This window comes from Dermacentor andersoni, chromosome 4, assembly GCF_023375885.2.
Source record: "Dermacentor andersoni chromosome 4, qqDerAnde1_hic_scaffold, whole genome shotgun sequence".
In the NCBI taxonomy this organism is placed as follows: Eukaryota; Metazoa; Arthropoda; class Arachnida; order Ixodida; family Ixodidae; genus Dermacentor; species Dermacentor andersoni.
The window spans coordinates 37,558,065-37,583,174 of NC_092817.1; the positions used below are offsets into that span (position 1 = coordinate 37,558,065).

The following is a 25,110-nucleotide window of genomic DNA, read 5'->3' on the forward strand; positions in this document are numbered from 1 at the left end:
CGAACTACCAGATTTTATTTTCTAATTAGCCTAGCATTACAGTAACAGAGGTTGTAAGCTGAGGTGACCTGACAAGGTGAAGGATGGACAAGTATTGCCTTCACCTTTCCTGGTAAGAAGCTATGGGAGCTTCCACTCTAGCAATTTTTTTTTAACCTCCTTGGTGTCGTATCGGCGTGCAGCGTGGTATTATTGTAATGGCACCAAACAGGCGATGCCACAAACGAAAAGTTGTGCTAGCCGCAAAGGCATTGTCAAACGTTGCAAGCCGGGCGAGACTTCAGCATCAATGGGAAAAGCGTCCGTCGTTGAAGGGAGCAACGGGAGGTGCTTTTCGCATCTGCCACAGTGAGAAGATGACAGCAATAAGGAAGATAAGTGTGCGATAACAGAGAAGCTTATCTTCGCGCTCACACCGCATTTCGGCGCAGACGCGAGCTTGCGCGCATTCTCAAGTGTACGAGGCTAGCAGCGATCATGATGTGGAGTGAGCTCAGCTTGTTCATATTAAATAAACGCTGTTTTCATTTCGTGAACGCTGCCCTCACTTTTTTGTTCGGCATTCATTCAAAGTAAGTTTTTTTTATTTTTTCTGGCTTCGGACATTCGGGGTCAGCTTAGAATCAGGGCTGGTCTAGATTTGAGTAAATAAGGTAATTCCTTTGCAGAGCTAATGCACTGCAGTGCATTAGCTCTTGTTTCTAATTGGCTTCAAACAACCGTCTTGGTTCATATTTTAAGCTATTATTGTCCCCTCAGATGTGCGGTGTGTCAATGATTAGACTCATTTTTCCTTTAACTTCTACCATTGTGTTGTTTAGAGAGCATTACAATTAAGAAAAACTTTTTGAATTATCTAAAATAGTCACCCATGGTGAGTGTCACTGCCTGAAAACAATATGGACCTAAGTGGCAGGCATAATTGGAAGTGTCGAGACTTAATGTATGCATTACAAATTACATAACTAAGTAGTTATCAATGTAAAACACCTCATTGCTCTAAAAAAATACTGTGCAACACACATGCAACACTTGAACCACAAAGGATGATATAAGAAGCTGCAGCTTTCTTAAAAAAGCCATGCCCAGTTGTAGAAATACACATGTACTTCCCACGTTTCCCACGGGGATTGAATGACTACAGTGCTAGATGTCCATTTAATAATTTGAGTAGGAATCTCAATACGGGAACTAAGCCCAGCTTATTGGGTTATGTGAGCACATGCAGTTTATACTACATTTACTTATGTAAAGCCTGCCCTTATCTGAGGCCCATATCAAGGCCTCCTTGGAATGAAAAAATGTTTATGAAAAAAAAAAAGAAAATAATAAAAAAAGCTCAAAGCATCACGTGCATACCCACATTCAGTAATTTGCACATGCCTCTACTAGATGCCACTGGTCCTGCCGACGACAGTCATATCTAACACTGTATCCCACACTAGGCACCAAATGGCAACTTCGGTCGCAGGCAAAGCGGTGCTTTTGTTAAGCCTATCTGGCAGGTGTGGTGGGTGGCTGGCAAGGTCTTTGTAGGAAGTTCGCCTTTAAGGTGTTTGTACCAGTAGACCACTTCGGTGATCGGGCATGAGATTATGTGCAAGGACTGGACTGATGCCTACATGCGTGAAGCGGCGTTTGAATGGAACGGTGTAAGCTTCGGTGTGGGCATAAAGCCAGTAGAGCTCTGAACTGTTTTGCAAAGCACAGCCTAAACTGGTAGCGTCATAGAGACAAGGTCACATGCGCATTATCTGCACTTCATGATGACCGGCAATGCATGTTGGATAGCACGATAGGTGAATGTGAAACACACCTGTGGCCTCGGTCATCAAAAAATTTCGAATAAATTTTGTTTTAATGGAGCACAACACTGAGCAAATGTCTGCAAACAAATTTTTTACTGTGCTGGCACTCTAAACTACAATGGAATCAATTTTACCATCCCATTTTGTATATTTCGGACTACCAGATTATTCGGACATTTTCGCGGCATTGTCCATTGACGACTGTAATGTGTAAACTTGTTCATAGCGGGCCACCAGTGCTTGCATTATTCTGCATAGCAGCCTGAATGCAGTTCAAGGCTTCAGTTAGTAGCCACAGGCCTGTCTCATGTAAGGCCAAAAACCAATGAAAAATCCGGGAAAAAAGTAAATGCAGGCTTTACACAAGTAAATATGGTAGTTTGTATAATCTTGATGCGGCCATCTAACTTGCATGAAGCAAGGCGTTTGTATTGAAATATGTGGCATACAAAACCTTTACTTGGCACGGCCTAGGCCAATCGCATGAGGCAAAACTGAATGCCAACTGAATGCGCGTTTCGAACAATCTCCAATTGTGCCCTTGGTTAACTGCCTGATCGTAGCTAAAAACCCTCTTTACCAGCTGTGTCCTGTGTTATTCCCTTTGTATGGCCTGGCCTCAAAGTTTATGGTTCCACATAAACTTGGGCACAGGGTTCTCCTGTGTGACACAGGAGAACCCTGTGATACAGAGCTGTGACACAGAGTTCTCCGATGTTCCCTATCTTGTTGGTATCCTTTGGTCTCATTTTGTGTGGAAAAGTATTTTTACCGAGCTGTCAGCAACTTTTTGCCCAGGTTTCTTGTAGCACTGCTGTAGTCATTGTTGGTGCATTGTCAGTGTATGATGATGCTTAAATGAAAAATGCAGGACTAATTGTCTGCTCGTGTGTTTGAGATGATCTCGAGCTCTGGCACTTTGCATGCATGTTGTAAGGTAAACATTTCACCAGAGGGCTTTCGCGTGAGTACATGCATCAGGGCAGGCTGAGTAAGCACAGTGACTGGAGCAGAAAATGCAATGAAGACTATTACATAAAGTTTTCATGAATAAGTCATCATTGGAGCATTGATTATCTCCGGTAGTCTAAGTGCACTAGGTATTTTCAGGAAATAATAGACTTTGCAGCAAGACAGGGACAGCATGAAAAATGTAGACTAGCACTAACTTCCAAGTAAGTTTTACTGAGCAAAAATGGCACAATCATACGGGCAGCAATCATAGGTTAGGGCCGAGCTATAAGCTATATATGTACAACCCGCACCCTGCCAAGTTTCCAAAATATTAAAAGACTGTGGCTTTTGCACAAGGAAATGCAGTAATGCTGTGGCATACGTTGCCCCCTTCAGGCTGCAGAGAATGGGCGCACAGATGGTGTTGCACGAACCGAGCACTGGAAGACAAGTGCGTCTGCTACTGCTCGGCGCCGGCGTCAGAGCAGTGCGACCACCGACAAAGCAGCAGAGGAACTGGAGGCACCTTCCCCGTCTCCATCCAAACCTGCTGCTGCTGCAACAGTCGCAGCCTCTTTGCCCAAGGTGACAGTCCTTCTTGACTCCTCACACTTTTTGGTCAAATTGACAAATGAAGTGTCTGTTGATGATTGTCTAACTCCTTTCCCAGTTGCATCCTTCTGAATTGCCATCCCTTTCAATAAACATATATTGATTCATGCATTCACTCAAAAAAAAGCATTTGGGAGTTTTTTGGCATCTTCTGTACAGGGAAGCTTACTGATATTTTTGCAAATTAAATGACTAAGAAGTCTGCTGTGCTTATTATTGTTCAGCATCATGCTCATAATTTTCTGCCAGCGTAGCATGTTGTGGTCAATGGCCAACTTGTATTCAATATATTAAGCCAAACGGGGGCCGTCATGAGGGCATAGGCAACTCGTCACATGTACCAAATGTGCAACTTGGTGAATATGTAGTACATTTAAACCTCGACATAACAAAGTAGGTAAAATTAGCAATTTTCCTTATTATATCGAAATTTCGTTGCATTGAAATTCACCCTTTTATGCAAGTAAGTACATTCGCCGGTCGATTTTTCTTATACGAAATGGGGCCACACAATTTTTCGAATTATCTGGCAGTCGAAAAAAGCAAATTTGAATGAGAAAACAATTCATTTTGATAAACTTGGGAGTTGGCGGTAAATGATACAATTTCATGCCACCTATGTCGAGATATCGGTGCCACGAATTAAGCAAAGCCAGCCGCACTTTCATGTGCACCCCGCCCCTGCTTCTGATAGCGTCGCCCGCACTGGGGCGACTGGGACGACTGGGATGGCGCTGTCAGGAAAACCGCCGGCAGCGGGGAGCGAATGCTTCGTCTACGTCTTGCTCCAATTGGTTACCGAAACTCTACATTATGTGACCTCCAATACTAAATGCGCGGTAAGACAGCTTACATGGTGCCATGTCGTCTTGGCACACACAACAGATTCCCTCTAAAGCAGGGTATGCGGCTGCCTATGCACACCGCCACGCTTACAGCCATGCACCGCCAAGGCGGCCGAGACGCCCGCCAGAAATCGAGAGGCACGCCAACTTACTCCTAAATCCACCCCCTCAAGTACACTTGATCACGCTACTGCGAGCTCACTTCCCTCCCCCTCTTTCCCTTTGCTCGCATGGGAATGCAGCACTCGTGAAGCCGCCATCTTTCGTGTCTCACCATAGCACACTTTCACCCGCACCTATAGTTCACGAGGCGCGATAGGATCTTGTCGCACTTGTACCTGATACAGAACATGATGCGGCTCCACTTCTGCGGTCCTCTTGTCACACAGTGCACGATTTGAGAAGTGCGTTTGCAAGCAGCCGCTTGTAATTCAATCACTTGACTGTTTGTGTGGGGAAGTTTCCATTTATTGTCTCAGCATTCCTTTGCAGCAGCAGTGAAATTTCGTTATATTGAAATAGCATACAAAAACACTTCATTATGTTGAGCTTCTAACTGCATGGTGTTTTATGGACAAGGGGTTATGAAAAGTTAAATACCGTATTTACTCGAAAATAGGTCGAGCACGAATCAGGTCGACCCCTATATATTGTGCTCTCCGAGAAAAAAAAGGGGGGGAATATAGGTCGACTCTTTAAAATAGGCACGTTAGAAACAAGTACGACCTTAAATCTGCATTACCATATCTCCATTAGCATTTCAAGATGGCCGCCTCATACATGCTTCGAGCCTAGCTGCCGTAGCTTCCTCCATGGCTTCGGGCGTGATCCACGCACTATCACAGATTGTGACGGAAGACATCGTGAGTTGGCGCCCTGATTTATGACCGTATACGAAAGGAAAGACAGAAAGATGTAGTATGTGTGCTTAGGCATTAGTCCACCATCTGTCTTTCCGTTTTCTGCATTTGCTCTACCAGCATGAAGTGCCGAGTTCGTCATGATGCCGCATTTAAAGGAAAGTGATTATATGTGCAGAGATGGATGGAAATCGGGCTGTATTATTGACGTTCGGAGTAGCCAAAACTTGTGTGCGAAACTGGCGCAAACAGAAGATGGTTTTCGCCAGCTAAGCAACGCAGTGTATCGAAGCAGGACATATTTGTGACGATCCACTTGGGCAATATGATCGCCTTGGCCCTATCTTGAGAGCGATCTGCGACGGGGACAGAGTCCACTGCGCCCTGTGTTTCTTCTGCTTATAATTCGTGTTGAAGCCAGAGGTAGCTGCTATCGCGCTACCTCACTCAAGTGTTTTTACAGCGAGTTTCTGCGGTCATCAAGTGAGAGGTGCTTGTGTTTGCTTGTGCACGTGTGACACCATGCTTGTTAATTTAGTTATTACTGTACTGTGCTGGTGCGCATTACAATCGGTGCACGTTAGAATCGAGTAAATAAGGTATTTGTGATTTGTGCGACTGCAGCTTCGATGTATGGTACCGACATGCATGGCAGGGCATTTTGGTTTGCGGCCTGGGATTGCGGCTGCGGTGGCGGCTCTGTTCCACATTGGAACTCCATTAGCTCAGTACTTTTGCTAGCTTTGATCACGAATATAGGCCGAGATTCATTGGTCACGAATATAGGTCGATAGCTAATTATGGGTAACATTTCAGGAAAAAAAAGGTGGGCCTATATTCGAATAAACACGATACTTTGTTACATAGAGAATTTCGTTATACAGTTAAACCTTGATATAAACGAATTTCAATATAACGAAATTCTGTCCTTCTTGCTATGGCACGGTTAAAAAAAAAAAAGAGACATGCAGATATTTGGTTTGTAAGTTGTATTATTTTTCTAAACTTAAATGTCTAGTGAAGCAACAGATCAAACAAGTAACTACTGTAGCCTTAAATAATTCTCGAAGTTGCATGTTGCGGTGAATGACATTTCAGCAATGCAAAATACGTAGGCGCACTTGTGCATCTGACCTTGGCTCTCTGGCTGGAAGCGTGGCTCCCTTGAAAAGAAGGGCACGTGGCATTTGATTTGAAATTTCAGCTTTGTCAGCTGTGTAATACTTTGCAGACGTCATCGTCAGCGTGTATTGTACAGACCCTTTTCGCTGCGATCCCGAGGGCACTGCCATAATGGATCACGTAGCGATGTGTCCATTGCTTGCCTCGGCTACCTCCATATTTGCAGTGGATATGCATCACACCCCAATATGGCTCTGCAAACCTCCCATTCGGCGGATAACGTAGGCAATGACTGGATGGATGACACGAAGGTTTGGCCACAGCTTTAGAGGACATACAACCGCTTTCGGAGCTCATTACACCTCGTCCAAATGGCAGGAGTGGCGCTTACAGTGCTCATTCTAAAAGCGGGGCTAGAAATGTATTACAAGCTGTCCAAACTTCCGCTGATGAATTAAATCATGATCAGTGTGTTCTGTTCTTCATTCTTTCTTGGCAAGCACTTTGAAGCAACGGCTTGTCATGTTTCTGACTCCATAAAGCTCCTCCACGCAATAACTGTCTGATTGTTTACTTTCTGCCTAACCGCTCGCGAATATGCACAGTTGTGATAGATTTGTTCTTGCTGTGCACAAGGCTTGGAACATACATGTCCTGTACTTTTTAATAGCTTAAAGGAAAAATGTATTATTGCTAGTCACTCTCTAACTCTGTAGACCATCACGAAACATTCAGCTTCGAACATTCGAGCCATGCTTTGGCGCATTGATTCAAGTGTACGCCCATTCACTTATTCTTGATACATTGGCAATAAAGCGGGCGTAAGTTTACTTTTTAGTTAAGGTAGATGCATGTAGATAATATGCGAGAAACTACTATGCAAGGAAGCAGCACTACTCCCTTTGTCGCTGTGTAAGAGTCGCACTCATTCTTCCAACGTTCCAGATTTCAAGTACTTTCTTTAGCATTAAAACGCTGGTTTTTGAGTGAATTTTTTTATCCTCCAGAAAAGCTGTGCATCATGAAGGGCCAGTAACAGGAGCAGTCCTTACTTATGTATCAGCGCCCCGTGAACTTAGTCATTTGGATTGATTCCATTCCTTAAAATTCCAGTCCCTATTTTCGCAGCCAACTACAGCACACATCTTTCCTCTACCATTACACATTTTGCAGCATTAATAGAGAATAGTGCATTAGTGAACACTCAGTTGCATTTCCGATAGCTGATTGCATAGTAGCAAGGAAAAAGTGGTAAAGGTTCCCCGCTGGGCCGACAGATGGCGCCACCGCCACAGCGAGCGTCCGCGAAGGGGGGCGCTGCTCAGAGCGAGCCACAACGCGTGCCAGGTGGTGGGAGAGGAGGAGGGAAATATAAGAGAGAGCGCGGCCATCAGGCGGCCTTTCATGCCGTGGACACCGAACAATTAGGAGGTCCCAGTGCACTCGGCAGTGAACTCCAGCCCGTACCCGCTCTGGAAACAGCGTACGCCAAATAGCTAGAGTGTTAACTTGTGCCCGCCCGGAAACGCCAGCGCCATCAAAGCGCGAGTAATCCCTCACTTCGCGCTAAGGGAACAGCAGCGAAATGCCAGTGGAGACAAGCGAACCCCAAGAATCAGAAGAAAAGCAGCGGAGGTGCAACGCCAGCGCAGAGCAACAAGTCCTGAACTTGAACCGATGTACAAAAGAAAATCACAAGGAAAACACAGAAGAACCACAGCTCTGTTGTTTTCTCAGATTTTACAAGTGTGGAACTGGCTTTAATTTTTTTTTATTTCCTCTTATTTTTCAGCCTTTGGCGAAGCGTGCAAAGACGGACGCCGAGGAGGATGCACCTTTCCTGGCGATGACAAGCCGCAGGTTACGTGGTGGCCAGGGGGCACCAGATTCTTCCTTAAACAAGGCTGCTGTTGCAGCTAAGGAGGTGCCCAAAAAGAAGGAGCCCTCTACTCCAAAGGAACCCCCTAAGAAGAAGGAGTGTGCTGCTGCCGAGACACCCCCAAAACCCACTAGTATGGCAGCCACAAAGAAACCGGCTGCAGCCACACACCCATCTCCTGAGGAGCCACTGCCTTACGGCTCCTACGAGGACAGCGGCGACTACCCGCTGGTGCCGGAGACGCCGCTTACCAGCGAGCAGAAGCGCCTGCTCCAGGCGCTGCTTGCAAGCACCCAGTGTAGCCGCCCACTCACAGTTGCTTTGCCTGTGGAGCCTTGCTTTCTGTGCCCGCAACTGGACCAGCAGGATGCTCTTGCTGCTGCACGAGCACTTTCACCAGCTGATGGTGGCACGCCTCAGAAGACATCAGCCGCCTCTGGCAAGCTGGGGACTCCTTCACCGGCCACTGCCGGGCAGAAAGTGGCACAAGCGGTGAGACCAACCAGTGTTCGTGTTTTCCTCGTCATCTATCACACTTTCTCCTTATTCTGTAAGATTTGGTTTTGGATACAGTGAAGCCTGGATTGGGATAATGTAATTATTCTATTCCATTTTTTTTTTTTTTTTTTTTCACTTCGACATTGGTCTAGAGGGCACTCCATTTCCAGGATCAGCTGTCCATGAACAGTGGATGATAAAAAGAATAGAACCGAGTGAGAGGAATTCTTACAAAAAGCAGACCTTGAGTGCATACAATTCCAAGTGATAAAGGAATGTGTTAGGATATATTGTTAGCTTGACATGCATAAATATGGCGATGCAACGGTTGCCCAAGACCTCCATTCATTTATTAATGGTTTTCTACGATTGGAGGAGGTTGCTGTTGCAGTATTATCGCCTCCAATGGCATCCAAACTGAAATTTTCAGCTGAAGTCTACTCGTGGTGCGCATGCAATTGTGCGAAGTGGGCACCAGTGTTCAGTGTTTTCTGCGGCGCATGCTGTTGTGACGATCAGAATGCCATTGCATAACCACGGGATGCTAAGAGTAGGCTTTACCCAGGTTGTTTTCTGCTTTTAATGCACCTCACCAGCTCACCTTACAACTCTAAATGCACTGTTACTTTGATTCAACAAGCTGGTCAGTGTTGTCTACAGATTACAGGTTGCCAACAGCTCTGCCATATCACTGCAACATCAATAGTTTAGATAAATGACAAGAATGCACATCCCACGATTCATTGCTTTGGTATGATAGGGCTGCCAGCAATGTATTGTTTGCAGACACTCTTGGCCAATTGTTGCGCAGTGTGACAGTGCCCCTAGGTGCACTACACAAAGCTGAACGGCTATCCTTCATACCTCTCAAGAAGAAACTTGTAAAGGGAAACACACTGTATGCATGACAACAAATCATCTTGTGCACAAACATGTACTAACTAGTTATTGCATTTGTGAAGGGGCTAATAGGAATGTCATTGCAGTAAAACCTTGTTAAACCGTACCCGCTTAAACAGTAGTTTCGTTTTAAAAGTAGTAAAGTCAAATTCCCGACTCAGCGGCCATTGAACATAATGTGTTTTGTATCCGCATAAGCCGTACCAGCCTATTGTGTACGTATCGGTTAACGCGTAGTGTTTCCACTTTTCATCGCGCAAGCACGGTGGTGCGTCGTCTCCATTGGGCGGCCCGGCAGAACAACAAGCCTCAGAGATCAGCACAACAGCCTCCAAGCGCCCTGTGCATTTGCGCATGAAGCCACATCAACATCATTTCGGCTTCATGTCAGAGAGCGTTGTGGCGTCATGCGAACGAGAACTGGCGTAATGCCGAAACTCGGATAAAAAAGATGCCAGGTGCTTAGCGTACAAGAAAAATTAGGCATCATTCTTGCTATCGAACTTGACGCGAAAAATCAGTGCTGGCACACGACATGGGTCTACTGTTGACTACGGTGTATGGCATTTGGAATGCGAAGAAGTTGCTCGGCAGCGCTGCTGCGACCGCGAAGAGATGTCAGCTACAAGGTCCGACTTTTTGCCATCGTTGCCTCTGTTGTTGCCGAAATGTCGCCTAGTGACAGTGATAAGGATGACACGGAAAGCGACAGCACAGGCGATTCAGGCCAGACAGTGGCAGAAGCTGCGCGTTACGTCAGCCTCATGAATGCAATCGTCACGACTAGAACAGCACCCCACAATGAAAAGGTGCCCCATAACTTCTGCAATGCTACCGCGCCTGTGCACGGAGAATCTGCCATGCCAACGAGGAATCTGCCATGCGAGTGTTTGACGAGAAGAGGGGGCTGGCTGAAAAGCTGGCTTACAGCTTCAGCAAGTTTAAGGCCGCTGTTGTCGCTGCTAGGCCACCGCGGCATCAAACTAAAATAACATGTTTGTCGCGCGAAGTAAATAAATACTGCATGCTTTTTCCCCTTTCATCGCATTCTCTCCGAGTTCAATTTCTGACAGGTAAGTAGGCGATCTCATGCTATTTCGGTTAAGCAGTACTACCATTTAGTACATACTTTTTCTGAGCGCCGGCCAACTACGGTTTAACGAGGTTTCACTGTACCTTCATCACAACGATGTGCCTAAAGGGAGAAAGGTACAGAAATATTTATTTACAGAAAGGCAGAAAGGGGCCCTCAGCAGCTATAGGCATTGAAAACATACCAACATGGTGCATAGGTCATGTGCTCACGATAATGCCTGCAAAGTGTCAAACTGCAGTACGGCGTGAAAATAACTGATATTTCAAATGCAAGCCTGTGTGCCCTTCTTCTGAAGGCAGCTTTGCTTCAAGCCAGAGAATCAAAATTGCATGCATGAATGCCTCTACGCCAGGTGCACTGCTTGCAGCGCCACTGATTATGGCATGTAACTTCAGTTAATCGTCCAGCACTAACATGCAAAACTGCCACTGGTAGTGCACAGCACAACAAAAAACGAGAATATTACAGCAGAAACTTCTCTGGATTTGTCTAAGTATGTGTAAGTGAGCATTGTGCCACTTGCTCATCTCCACACAGCTTGGTGTCATTATCAATCTTATCAAACTTGATTCGACCAGTATAAACCCTTATCAAATCTTATCAGTGGTTATCGACCTTATCGGACTAGATTCGACCCTTATCAGTTGTTATCAATCTGATCTGACTCCATCTGACGCTTATCAACCCTTATTGATTATCGACCTGCTGCAGTGGCTTAGCGGCTATGGTGTCGTGCTGCTAAGCACGAGGTCATGGGATCAAAGCCTATGTGTGGCAGCTACATTTCGATGGGGGCGAAATGCCAAAATGCCTGTGTGCCATGTATTGGGGGCACGTTAAAGATTCCCTGGTGGTCATAATCCGGAGTCTCCCACTATGGCGTGCCTCATAATCAAATCGTGGTTTTAGCAAGTAAAACCCTAGAATTCAATTCAGTGGGTGTTTAGCCCTGTGGGTAAGACACACTGCTTCCGAGCGTGGGGCTGTAGGTTGTAAACTGCAGGGGAAGTGTGCTATTGTTGTGGGACTTAGCATGTGCTCCTTAATTTACATGTGCACATGTGCCATCTGTGGTCACAGTACGAGCACAGAGATCGACTAATGAGTTTACTGGCAGGCCTTCAGAGTAAATTTTAGATAGACCCCCTGCTCTTTTGTTGGCTTCTGCGGGATCTTCCTTGGACTTTGAGAGTTTTTGCACCTTACTGCCTACCTTTTCTGTAGCTTTCCCAAAACAAGGATCATTTAGCTCAGCTTCTTGGTGCATGGTGTGGCGTGCACATATTCATGCACATATAATTAAGGAACGCATACCAGGCCTTGTTAAAGGTCTCACATGCGAGACATACATGGCGGGTGAAACGTGGGCTGAAATCACCACAGCAATGCTGGGAACAGCTCTGAATGGCTACCAGTATGCTTAATATGCATCTAGGTGCTTGTACTGTGACCGAAAAGGGTGCGTGCGCACTTGTATTATAAAGGAATGCATACTACTATGTCCCATGACAGTGGCTCCCTTTTCCATTTTAGGTATGCTTCATTGCGAAACATGGATGTATTGCAGAGAAGCTGACTAGTCAAGTTCGAATTATTTAGCAAACGCTAATTTTGAGATAGGAATAACGAAAGTTTGGGCCCTTAATGGAAGTGGTGCCAAACCAGGATACTTTGAATTAGTTATTAGACTCATTACAGGTGTTACAGGTACTACTACGTTAGGGGGTTCTGCCCTTACTTCAGTATATACGGTAGTTGCACACTACGTCGTTCTTGTTGCAGCATTTACTGCAGTGATAAGTGTGAATACGTTACAACTTATCATTGCTTATGTATTTACTCATTGCAACTTTTTGCCTCACAGCATGCAGCTAGTGCGCAGAAGGGAGCAGACGTGGCGAAGAAGGTTGGATCTGTGGTTAAGGAAGCAGCGACAAAGGAGAGCACTGCAGAGACATCCAAGACACCTCGCAAGCCCAAAGTAAAGTCACTCCCCAGCCCCGTAATCCCAGCTTCACCCACCGAGTCTGCACAAAGCACCCGCAGCCGTCGGCCAATCCGACTTCCTGCTCGCTTCCAAGACTCAGCATTGTACTTCTCGCCCAATGGGGACCTATTTGACATTTCATCGCCACCTATGTCACCCCGGCGAGGCCGTCCGAGCACAGCTAGGTAGGCATTCATTCAGCGCCCTTTTTGTACAACATGCATTCTGTAATTGAGGTTTGTGAATTAATTTGTCAAGGGCAATGGCTGGTTTTACTGCACCTGGAAGGTAAATTGATAAATGATCCTGCTAATGTAATAGGCCTCACTGTTAAAGAACTTGCAGTTCTTCTGCATCGTGTTCTTTGCAGCATGGATGCTGCTTGTGATGCATGTGGACACATGCTGCTTTGAAACTCTGGCATTGGGAAAAATCTGTGCTTGTTAACTAGCTTAGCTGATATAAGCAAGCCCTACAGTGGCCTGCATTCATATTTTGACCACTTTCAAATAGATTCTGAACTTGCCACTGCTTTGTCCTTGCTTCGATTATGCAGCAAGATTGCATTTTATTGCTCTCATCATTCGATAAAAGCTTTGTACCTTGGTTTAGCCAGATTGTTTGACTGGGTAAATGGCCTAGGACTGCAGAAAAGGCTGTGAAACTAGCCCATGTTGATGCAGTAGCTCGCTTCTCCAATGATTAGGTGCGAATGCAATGTTTTATGCATGAAATGCTTTTAGCTCCCATTGTCAGCGACCTTCAAGAGACCTCTCTAGCCAAAATCCAAAGCTGTTACCTGGGTACTCAAGACAAGAACGGAGTGATAACGAAACGAGAACGTCCGGGCAACCAGGCAAAACTTAAGAAAATGCGGTCTCTGGCCCCCATACTTCCGTGCAGGACCGCATTACACATGCTAGTTTCTGCCCAAGCAAGTTACAAAAATATTGCTTGCAATTTCTTCCTAATGTTTGTTCACAATATCACCCAAGTAGTAACTTCTAGTACGCTGAAGTTTAATTTGTCTTTTCCAGTAGTGACATTCAAAAGGCAGATACAGGGCACCATACACTTTATTAACGCAACAGCATTAAGGAGCTCGTGTCGCAGAAAAGCCGGTGTCGGCGTCAGCGGCGTTGGCCGTGAGCGATAAATCCCAGAAGGCACTTCATAAATAAAAAACATCTTGCAAGATGGGCTGGTGGGAATCGAACCAGAGTCTCCGGAGTGTGAGACGGAGACGCTACCACTCAGCCACGAGTTCATTCCTTCAAAACGGGACAAAATCGCCTCTAGTGAATGTGGTGTTGCCTTAAAAACGTGCCGTAGAAAGTTATACTGCGGTGTATATCGGTAATTATGACCATGTAACTTACAGAAGTCGCAGTTTCACGAGTAGCGAAGTACGTTTCCGCTAAATTTCTTCTGTGCTCTGCGCACATGCAGAGCCATCTTGCGGCAAACACAGAAGACTCCCTCCTCGCAATGTACGGCGCTGCCCCGACACGTGGCGCGCCACTCGCCCCATTACCGCGTCCGCCTTCATGGCGCGTCGGGGCCTGGCTATCTCTGCCGATCGCGACGTTTGGCTGGCGTAGCGCGTTTGAGTAGGCGGTGCGAACGGGGTGTGATAACGCTATCGCGTTCCACTCTTGAAGGCGAAGCTTACCGTATAAATCGGAATATAGGTCGAGGCGGAATATAGGTCGACCCCCATATATTGAGGCAAAGAAGTCAACATAAAAATTATAAGGCACAAAACTTTGTTTTATATAGTGGTGCCGCCAGACTCGTCACCTGCTCATTCGTCTGAGCTGTCTGAACTCTCGTCCGAAGACTGCTTTTCGCTGGCTGCGTCCCACAACATGTCATCCTCGGTGCCGTCCAAGGAGTTGCTAATGCAACACTTCTTGAATGCCCGCACCACCATATCGTCGGGCAGCGAGCGCCAAGCCTGCGCAGCCGGCCGGCCGGTTGGGGTTGTCGCCGGCCATCCACTGATTATATTGTTCACGGTCTTTAAAGGGCTTATTGAGCACGACGTCCAGTGGCTGAAGTGTCGGAATGACGGCGAGTTCCGTCCTCCCGTCGCGGAGTGCCTGCTTCACACCTGCGGTGAAGTGCCCGCGAAAGGCATCCAAGACGAGCATGCTCGGACACCGCAGGAGTGCGCCGGGTCGCCGATTATAGACGGTCTTAGTCCAATTGAGCATGAGGGCCTCGTCCTTTTCATTCACGCAAACGACAACGTTCCGCGGGAAAGCCTCTTTCGGCGTCGGACACCAAGGGGGCGATAACGATCTGGATGCAGAAAGGTCTGCACTCCTACATGTTGCCAGACGACTATTCATGTTGTGCCAAGGGCCGGTATATAAGTCGAGGGGTGACCTTTTAGTAATATTTTTTGGAAAAAACCTCGACCTATATTCCGCACTATACGGTAAGCGTCCTCCAACTTTTGTCATCTTTTGGCACTGAGACAGAGTTGCCTATGCTCTTTTCAATGCCAGTGGTCTGTGAGTCTTGCGGCAGGTGTTTTGTGCCACCTCGAGAGATGGTGCCACGCTGTGTGACCAAGCCGGTAGCGTCTGGTGCACCGCAGTTGGTTGTTTGGCCGAGACGAGACTTGCAACGAGGTTCAGTTCAAAACAGGTTCAGTTCGGCTTGGTAAGCTTTCAGGCCTGCTTCGCATCGTGGCCACATGCACTCCTGCATCTTCATTTCACCGAGGTTGTCGTCACAGATGCCTAAGCCGAGCAGTGCAGCTCAATGAAAGGAGAGGTAGGAAGCGTTTTCCGGAAACCGATCGCATAGCGAGTTATACGCAAGAGCAGAAGACTGCTCGATTGTGCTAAAAATGCCAGGATTATGCGGGCGTTCGCGAAGGTGACAACACTGCCACGAACCGTGGCCACCTACCCAAGGCTGCACATCTGCAGCCGACCACTTCGACGTGACAAGAAGAAAAGATAGTGACAGACACTGAGCGTGCTGCACTGTTGGAAGAAGAAAAGCCGTTTAATGTGGTGGCACCACAGGCAGCAAAAGACTAGATATGGACCCAATTGTTTCCTGTCACTACTGTCTGTGACAGGAAACAATTGCGTTCGTATGGACCAGTGCATAGTATGGTGTGGGGCTGTGTGGTATGGTGGGATGGGGCATGCCGTTGTGAGCATGCACTATACCCATTTTAAGATTGTGGTTAGTATCATCTCCAACCAGTCTGCTTTGCCGGTAGCCATTTCATGCTTCCATCTGCTCTCGATTACGGAAGAGCCAACATTTAAAAAAAAAATTTTTTTTGATAATTCAGGCATGCAAAACAGCCAAGTGTTTTTCTCAAAATTGCAGACCAGTAAATGCAGTCTTTCTGTGGAATTTTAGCGAAATCTAATTTAATGTTGTTAAAATACAGACCGTGAACAGTGGTTGAACAAGGAATGTCTCTGGAGCTAACGTTCCTACAATGGGATCTTTATTCAGAATTTTGACGAGTGCCTTTGCTGAAACGTTGTCTCTAACAGCATTCCTTGTTGAACCACTGTTCATCATTTCAAGCTTCAATCTAACTATGAACTTTTGTCTTGTTTAAACGCAGGTCACTGTAGTTTAAGTGGTGGCTTAGTTGGCAGCACTGTCAGTAGCATTAGTAGTGTGGGTCAGACATCGCAGCATAGGGCTACGGATGTTATTGTGGGGTTGTGCTGAAGCTGTTCTCACAACTGGCGCAGCAGCTCAAAGATTGCCCAGCAACCACCACGGCCTCCGCCACCCCCTGTGGCAACCGTCCAGCCAGATACAGTGCAATTGTCTTCTTCATCCTCTTCATCTTGGTGTGTTTCATCTTCGTCATCTTCATCTTCGTCACCTTCGTCATCACGCTCATCGTCTCCTTGTGGCAGTGGCTGTGAAGCTGCCGCATCTTCGCAGGCCTCCAGTAAAAAGAACGGCGAAGGCTCACAGGTAAGAGTGTGCTGCTGGCAGTACCTCTACATTCTCTCGGGTGATGCAGGCCTGAGAATGGGCAGTGAACTGATCAGTTTGTGTTTGTGGTAAGGTAACCGCCTATTAGAGTGAGCTTAGCATAGTATTATAAGTAATGATGGTGCCTCCTGGCAACTGCACATGCACAGTAAACGCTGCACAATCACTGTTGGAGGGAACCAGTAATGGTAGCGGTAACGCTATGCTAAATTACCCTGTTAATTTGGTGCAAAATGTAGCCCTCATTTGAGAGTTGTACCGCGTGTAAATGGGCCCTGTCCGGTCATACCCAAGATTTTAGTGCAAGAACTCGGTCTGTGTTGGGCATTGTACAGTGCTGCAGTGTATGGACCAATGTGTGCCCTGTATGTTCCTGTGCGTTCCTAAAGGGAAGCTTTATTTCGGGGGCTCCTGTCTAAATATAGTGAACCCCACTGATACATTGATGCAGTAGCGACAGGCAGTGCCGCAGCAGGGGTATGCCATCGCAGTTTTTAGTCGTAGCAACCAGGAAGAAAAATGAAACAAACCGAGAGATTATGTGCATGACCCTATGAAAATTAAATGAGGCCAGTGCTTCAGAGCATAAGAGCTAGGAAAATGTGACAGACAGGAAGATATCAGCGAGGTTCTGGCGTACATTGTAATGAAGAAATTATTTTGCTTTGTATCCAATGCACCAAATTTGTTGAGGTTTACCATATTTAAAAGAAATAAGATCCACTGATCCTGGGAGCAGATTTTAAAGTTAAGCTTTCTTTGCCTATCACCTCCCTCTATGTTTGATGGAAGTTTGGTGTTGTCGGGGGACAGTGATGCGCTTTGGTTCGTTGCCTGCCTAAACTTGCATCTGAATAGGGTCATAGGGGCTGACAGAGAGTCTGTAATGGTTAATCATCAGTTTTTTGTCATCAGTTGTTGGCTCACGTCACCGGGGGAGCACACATAATGTAAGATTTGTCGCTTTGCAGTGTGTCTTTAGCGCATAGCCAGTAGCACAGTCATTGGCGAAGGGAGGAGTATGTGGCGCATGGGCATGCTCCGCATGTGCACAGCCCAGCTATGAACAATGGCAGTGTAATGTGCAATTGAATATTTAGCACTACACGAGTTTTCAGTCACAATGTGTCGTTATTCATTGGTCTGCAGCCGCTAAAGCAGCATCTATCTAAGCCTCCTCTCCCATGCTTTGCACCTGGTCGCTTCGCTCCCCTTTGCAGGAGCTCTCCAAGTCAGGCCTGGTATTGAAGCATAGGAAAAAGACAGCTACTGCAGAAGTCAAAGGAAGGAGATAATGTAGTAATGCAGAAAGCTAAAGAAAAAAAGAAAAGCAGTGGAACTTTATTAAACATGCAATTCAAACAGAGGACCTGCCGGTCACAAGCCGAATGCTTTGGTGCGGCACCATGAAAGTTGAACAGGGAGCTGGCTTATTCCGTAGTATTTATCTGCTGCCGCATAGTGCAGCTCGGCTAAAGTCAAAAGGCGCAAAGCACACCCTCCTCTGTTGTATTGCAGTACCTAGAAAAATGCAATTTCACGAAGTAACAGTTTTTACATGTATCGTGCAATTCACGCATGCGCGCAACGGTTGGGTTTCCTGCATACTGCATCCCAGTGTCCACATTTGAATAGTGTTTTTTCCTCTCAACCTTTTAATGTGGAAGGATGCTTGCAAATAATTTTGCTTTGGTCAACATTTTTATAGTTTTTTGCTAGATGTACTTAGCCTACAGGCTGCAAACACATGCATGAAATGGCTGAAAACTTCAAATAAATCGAAATCATGTAAAAAAATTTCTTCGATAAATAAAAAAAAAGTTTCCAATGGAACTAGGATTGAGAAAGGGAAATAGTTCGTTCCATTGCGAATTTAATTAAATTAATGTTCATTATGTTGAGGTTTGACTGTATCATGCATTGCCTTCATCCTCGTGACATCGCTGATTCGATGTCTCACACTGTTTCACTTTCATGCACATTCTGGCAGATATCTAAAGACGTTGAGAGAAAAAAAATATGGAACAGAACAGTTATCATTGCTTACACCTTTACCTTATGTGAAGCAGTTGTGTTATAGCAGTTGCTGGCCCTTGTTTCCATTTACATTTACAGACCATAATTAATGCTTTCGGTTCATTACAAGTTGAAAATTTGACCATGCCGAAGGACTCGTAAATGCAGTAGCACATGACCTGCCATGGTGGTCCATTGACTGTGGCATTCTACTGCTAAGCATGATGTTGTAGGTTCAATTTCCAGCCACTGCGGCTGCGTTTTAAACGTCAAACTACTAAACCGAATCGAAACCCAAGGTGGTAAATACAGGGAAGACAGGGGATGGAGGTGGTAAATAGTATTTCAAAGCCCCCATTACATCTTTTCATAGCCAATGTTGCACTAAAACATTAATATAATCAGCCAGTCAGTAAAACCACACTATCAAAAGTGAAGCAATCAATCAGCTAATCAGCAATAATATGCATCAAGATACTCCTTTGGGTATTAACATAACTTTGTATGCTGGCAAGCCTCAAATACTATGAAAAATGACTGGAGGATTTTTACAGGTTTCTTGGCAAAGGCAACATGCTTAAATCTCTATTAGGCATTAATGTCATCTGAAATCCTGGTGGCATGGTCAATCATGCTTTCTGTATGTAATGACTGTTGAACTTGAACTGCCCCTTGTGCACATTCTGAAAGGACTGAGGCTCGAAATTGAAGACAAGATCCCTTGCTTTGCTCAGGGTTTCCTTGTCAATGGTGGCAGGACTCTAAAGCAACTAACACGCCTCAAGACTGATGGCTTTGTGAGCTTGAATTCCATCCAAGATTCCTCCCAGGCCTCCTCAACACCTGATGGCTCTGTTGATGTCAACATAGATTCTTTGTCTGGTGAGTTGGATGGGGTGGGATTCTTATGAAGTATGGTGTGACTTAGTGGGGGATGCCATCTTTGTGTAGTGTGTTGCAAATTGCAGTGGGGCTGCAAGTGGATTGGCTCATGCAGTATTCCTAGATGAACTTCCTGTGAACCTGTACATTACACTGGTGCTGGCAGTGCCAAGTTCGCAAAGGCAACTCATCATGTGCTAAGCTTTTGCCACTCAGAAATTATGAGAGCTAGCTATGCAAAGAAGGCAGACCGAATGAACTCATTGTAACGATTGGCTGTAGTTGCTTTAGATAGCACCATGCCAATTTATAATTTTGATTGCAATAATGTTTTTGCAATTCTTGAGTTGTGGAAAAGTCACCTCTTGCAGTTGTGTTGTAATCAAACAATTACAGTAACTTGCACTTGTCAGGCACCGATTGAAATGCATGTTAAGTGTTGGTGTGCATTTATTTATTTATTTATTTTAGGGGTGTGCGAATATCAAAATTTTCAATACGAATCGAATATGAATAAGGCATCGAATATCGAATAATGATATGCACGTGCATTCATTAGCAAGCTCGTTTATTTTAACATGTTGGAACATTGAAATTACATTGTCATTGATAAAAAGTGTAAACTAGTTAGCCGTTATGCTTAAAGATTGTGTATTTGGGTCATGTTAGCTTTGGAAAATTGAGCAATTCCCGCTAGCTGTACGTACTCGCCAACCTCTGCCTTATTATAATGCATCACTTTTCCATAAACTCCAAGGAATTTGACCCTGTACCAGTCGTCACTCATCGCATTTGCGGTTAAGCAATATGCTTAGGATTGGGGGTGGAACTTGAAACTTGCAAAAGAGTGCACCCTCTCTGTTAGCAAACCCGTGCCCCTTGCTACTGAGTGGCTGGCTTTCCCGCAAAGCTTAGATGTCCAGTTGCTAAGCTTGTTTTACAGGTGAAATGTCACCAGCAGCACAAAATTATCGCAAAATTCAGCACAAAATCGGGCACACTTTCTTAAATTAGATACATAGAGTTTCATGCTATAATTAGTGGAGGGAACTCTGGCGCTGCAAACGTTCAGCCACCATGGGAATGATGGGAAGTACGTGGATTTGTCACATCTTCGTGCTTAGTGCAGTAGACAATGCGAACACGAATTATCTCTGCTAATCGCTACAGTTAAGCTTGTCAAGGTGGCCAAATCAAAACGTGCCAAGCATCTCAAGGCACTGGCTTGCCTGCGATAAATTTGTAAGGGCGTTTTATGTCCCTTGTCAATGCATGCGTCCATGGCCTAATGATTTCAGTATCGTGCTTATGTGCTATAGAGGTCCACTGTTCGAATCCTGCCTTCGGAGAATTTGAATCATGTTTATTCAATTATATTATGCGCAGTACTTTGTTGAAAGTGAAGAGTTTGCAAAGTCACGAAGCCGTTTGAAGCCACAAGGACTAAGTTGAAGCAAATCCATGTACTTCCCGTATAATTCCCATGCTGGCTGAACCAATGGCGCTAGTGCTGAACCTGGCGCTAGTGCCAGCTCTCGCAGCCACTAGCGCTAGAGATTGCTTTTGTAATTATTGTATGAAACCCTGTGATTAGATAGAAATAAACACTAAGAACCATGTTTGCTGCCACTCAACCAGCAACATGTTTGATTTGTTTCAAATATTCGTATACAATCGAATGTTCAAAAAATTTTGAATGCTGCTTAGTTTTCGAATTGAATATTAATATTAAAAATAAAATATTCTATAATGTTCGAAGTTTTCAAATATTTGTGCACCCCTAATTTATTTATTTTTTTTTCACACTCTTGCTTTGTGGATACTCTTGTGCGTGACCACCAGTTTGTGCAATTGTGAATGAATGGACTTGCCGATCAGTTATTTGGACACTGATAATTTGGTCATGTTTGATTAATTGGACAGCTTTGTGGCACTGCCACTTGCCCTGTAGATATAACCTGTAAGGATGACCGAATTTTTGGACACATTACAGCATGCCATTTGATAATTCGCACTCTGCTTTCACAACCGCGCATTAATTCAGCTGCGAAGTTTAGCAGAAGGATTCGTGTTTTCGTTTTGGTACATTGCCAGTTCTGCACTGAAACCAAAAGTAGCAAAGCCTAGTCAATCCAGTGGTCTCCGTGGCCACTGGATTGACTAGGCATGGTACAAGCCAAGCGAAGCCAAGTTGCTAAGATGTAAAGTATACATATAGGGTTTCTCATGTGTGTTCCCAGCATCTTGCATTGGTACCCTTACATATTAAATACCGACTTCCTTGACTGCTATTACAAAATTGTGTTGCTCAGAATGATCAAGCAGCTTCAAGTAGCGCTAACTGCACTATGAATGTATGTGGTGGTGAAGCCATGGGAAGTTCCAAAAAATTACTGTAGCAAAGAAACATAATATCATCCAATTATTGGAGCGTGGCTGATCTACATTCAAAATGATAAGATATTGATTTTACGCATGCATTGACCATACTTTAGTCTACCCGTCGAGACAGCTTGATGATGGTCGAAGTACAGAATAAAAATGTTGCATGTAAATACAGTAAAACCTGTTGATACGATCCCGTTACATGCGATTTCCTTACCCAGAACAATTACACTCTTTTTTTACCAGTTCATACATTCCCGCAAAACACTGTCTTTCGACGCAAACATTAAATACATTGTTGGGAACCGAAGGGTTGCAGTGGAGCGCCAGAACAAAAGGACTAGTGTAGCAGGCTTCTGGAACCGAACTGCGCGTGGCATGCTTGTGGATCGAGCATGCGCCACCCAAGTTATTTTCGTCGTCTTTTGCAGCCAGCACCAAGGCACTGGCTGAGTGCACCGACCTCAGCGTCCTTGCGTTGCGGTGTCAGCAGGCACTGCATCACATCACCTAACTGTGATCGTATGAAACGTTTTTCGGTGGCTAGATCCCACGTAAACAAGAAAAGGCACAAGGTGTGTGCGATTGACAACAGTAACTGCCTATCGCAGCTGCTTCCCCGCAATACTCGCCTGCCCGTCTCATGTGAAAATGTTAATGCAGGTGCACACTTTGTTTCCTATTCCAAGTAGGGTACTGGTTTGGGTGGGTGGTAGCAATCCATAATCAATAGTTGTTGCACACAAACTGAATGACAAAGTACAGTGATTTGGCAAACACAAGCACAAACTTTTAACTGAATTTTATTTGCAAAATGGCATGTGTTATATACATGGGCGATGTATGACATGTGTAAGGAGGGATGAACGGTGAAAACGAGATAACAAGAGGATCTTTAAACAGGCATGATAAAAAGGAAGAAGAGAAAATGAGAAAAGGAAGGGAAAGAAGAAACGGAAAGATATTGTAATACGTGCAGCAAGCTCCGACAGGTTTATCTACGCATAACACTGTCTACACAGAGCACAGTCTCAGACCACCACTGATCTACTGTTTCCTTTGTGGCTGTCACCATACGTAATCAAGTTCTTTTCGTGACGACCCCAACGAGGCGGTGCTGACACAGTCGACACCTAGTCTGCTTATCTCAGCCGCCTCTTATGGTCTCTCCGGTCATCCGATTTCTGTGTTTAGCGATCACCGAGCAATCTTCAAATACCGGCAGACACCCACAGTCCTGGCAATGCACGCCTAAGTGCCCTTGGTGTTCACGGAGCCTATAATTTAAGCACCTGCCTGTCTGCCTTATGTATAACTTTCCACACAAAAGCAGAACCACGTACTCCATCTTTTCGACACACGTCATGTCTTGTTTCCTGCGCCTTCTTGCACACGTCTGAGTTTTCGCATCATCATTTTCGAGAATCTTGCAAAGCGAAGTGAGCTTGTGGGGCACTGAAAGAATCACTTTGACGCCTTCATGCCCTCCAACCTTTTTTTATTTCAAAACATATGAATGAGGCTCTACTGTATATGTGCATGCAGCATTGGGTTTGACAAGCTGTTTTGGCCACTTGGGGAGTAAAGTCACTTAATTTCTGGTGAGTCCAATATTTCGAACTCCTGATTATTTCGACTCCCACCGAGCCTGAATTATCTGTTGGTGACTGCAGCAAGAACCATGTTTTGTAATTAAGACGTGAAAAATTATTGTTTCCTGGCCTTGGCCATTTTCGTTGCAGACACGGATGAGGAGTTGTCTGTGGGTGAAGAGCCTCGCGTCAAGGACGTGGAGAACTCAATGCAGATCAAGGCCTGCCGTGAACGAATTCGACGGCAGCAGATGCAGAACCTGTTAATGGCGCTTCAGAATGTTGTCTTTAGGACGCCCTCCACAAAGCCCGTGTCCAAAGTGTCTGTCCTGTCACAGGTGAGATCAAAGCATTGGCTGTTCTGTTTATGTGGAATCTCACAGTCGGTAACAGTGCGTGACGAGTGTCCTTCAGTGGGAACATGTACACGTGTGCCAGTGAAACACCTTGTCTGGCCCGCCCTCTCCACACTTTTTGACTGCCTTTTCAGCTTGCTACATTATATATATATATATATATATATATATATATATGTATAAGAACACTCCCCGAGATGGGGGAGTTCTGTTGGTAAAGTATAAGCAGTATCTATGTCATCAGGGCAATGAAAGGTGCTACCAGGTTTGTATTCATATAGGCTAACTGTATGGGGCAGGGATGAAAATAAAAGGCACCACAAAGTCGGACACAAGTGCAAACCTTCAGCTCTCTTTATTTGAAAACATGCACTTGAAAGGGAACTGCTGCACAAATTTACCACAAGTGGAACTGGTGTTCGGCTTTCTCATTTGCTGTGTTGTACTCAGAGCAACACTAATTCACCATTTGTTAGTGCAATGGATGTGGTGCTCAGGCACTGACTTCTTGTGATATGGAAAGTTTTCATCATTTTCCTGGTATGCTGTTTTCTGATACATGCACATAAATTTGGAATGCACAAGCAAGTTTTCTGAAGTACAGACTTGTTTGCAGAGATACCTGTGCTTCCATAGCCATTTATTTATGCACCATCCCATTCAACACGCCTAACACAGGAGCACCTACATGTTAAAGGCCAACTGCGACGAAATTTCACTTGTGCTAAATTGACTATAGATGCCTAGCAAATACAATCTACGCTTGTTATAACGGACCCGCGTACAACAGACTTTCGGATATAACGGACCGTATTTCAACCTTAGTTTGCTCTACCTATTTTATTTATGCAATGAAGTTTGGTTTTAATGGACCGCGGTAAAATGGACTATCGGCTACAGCAGACGAAATTGACGGCAATTTTTGTCAATATCGAGCGTGAATAAAGGGAAAATCGGACACCCACCCGTTAGTAGCAATTGCTACAAAGGTGACTAAAACGGACTTTTGCCATGTCGACACGGGCTGGCAACTGACTTGCGAGGGTCAGCCGAGGATCGCGGCTCAATATTTTGAGCAAAAGGGAGGGAGGAAAGCGGAGTGAAAGCACGCCGGCTCTCGCATGCAAGGCATGAGAGGGGGAGGTGAGAGAGGAGAGGGTTCTACTCCGGTGACTGCTGTTCACGGTGCGCCCGCACGCACCATATGTTTACACTCTAAGAAAAGTTCACACCCTTTGGGGTGTATATTTTCCGCACAACTACAATTGTCATCTGCCTTGCTTGCGTTTCCTTTCTTGAAAATGCTGCGCCCGCTACTTTCCTGTCGG

The 25,110-nt window shown here is 45.3% G+C and overlaps 1 protein-coding gene across 7 annotated transcripts in view; it reads left to right on the top strand.

Moving 5' to 3' along the window:
• Positions 1-25,110, top strand: part of LOC126536643 (uncharacterized) — a 64,867-nt gene that overhangs the window by 27,022 nt on the left and 12,735 nt on the right. For 4 of the 7 annotated variants that reach the window (XM_055073620.1, XM_055073619.2, XM_055073621.2 and 1 more), the window contains 6 exons: positions 3,159-3,347; positions 7,994-8,587; positions 12,439-12,746; positions 16,299-16,530; positions 19,302-19,449; positions 23,577-23,764. In XM_055073620.1, coding sequence (XP_054929595.1) covers positions 3,159-3,347; positions 7,994-8,587; positions 12,439-12,746; positions 16,299-16,530; positions 19,302-19,449; positions 23,577-23,764 — 1,659 coding nt within the window. The remainder of the gene's footprint in view (positions 1-3,158; positions 3,348-7,993; positions 8,588-12,438; positions 12,747-16,298; positions 16,531-19,301; positions 19,450-23,576; positions 23,765-25,110) is intronic. The other 3 variants (XM_055073622.2, XM_055073624.2, XM_055073623.2) reach the window with 3 other exon arrangements.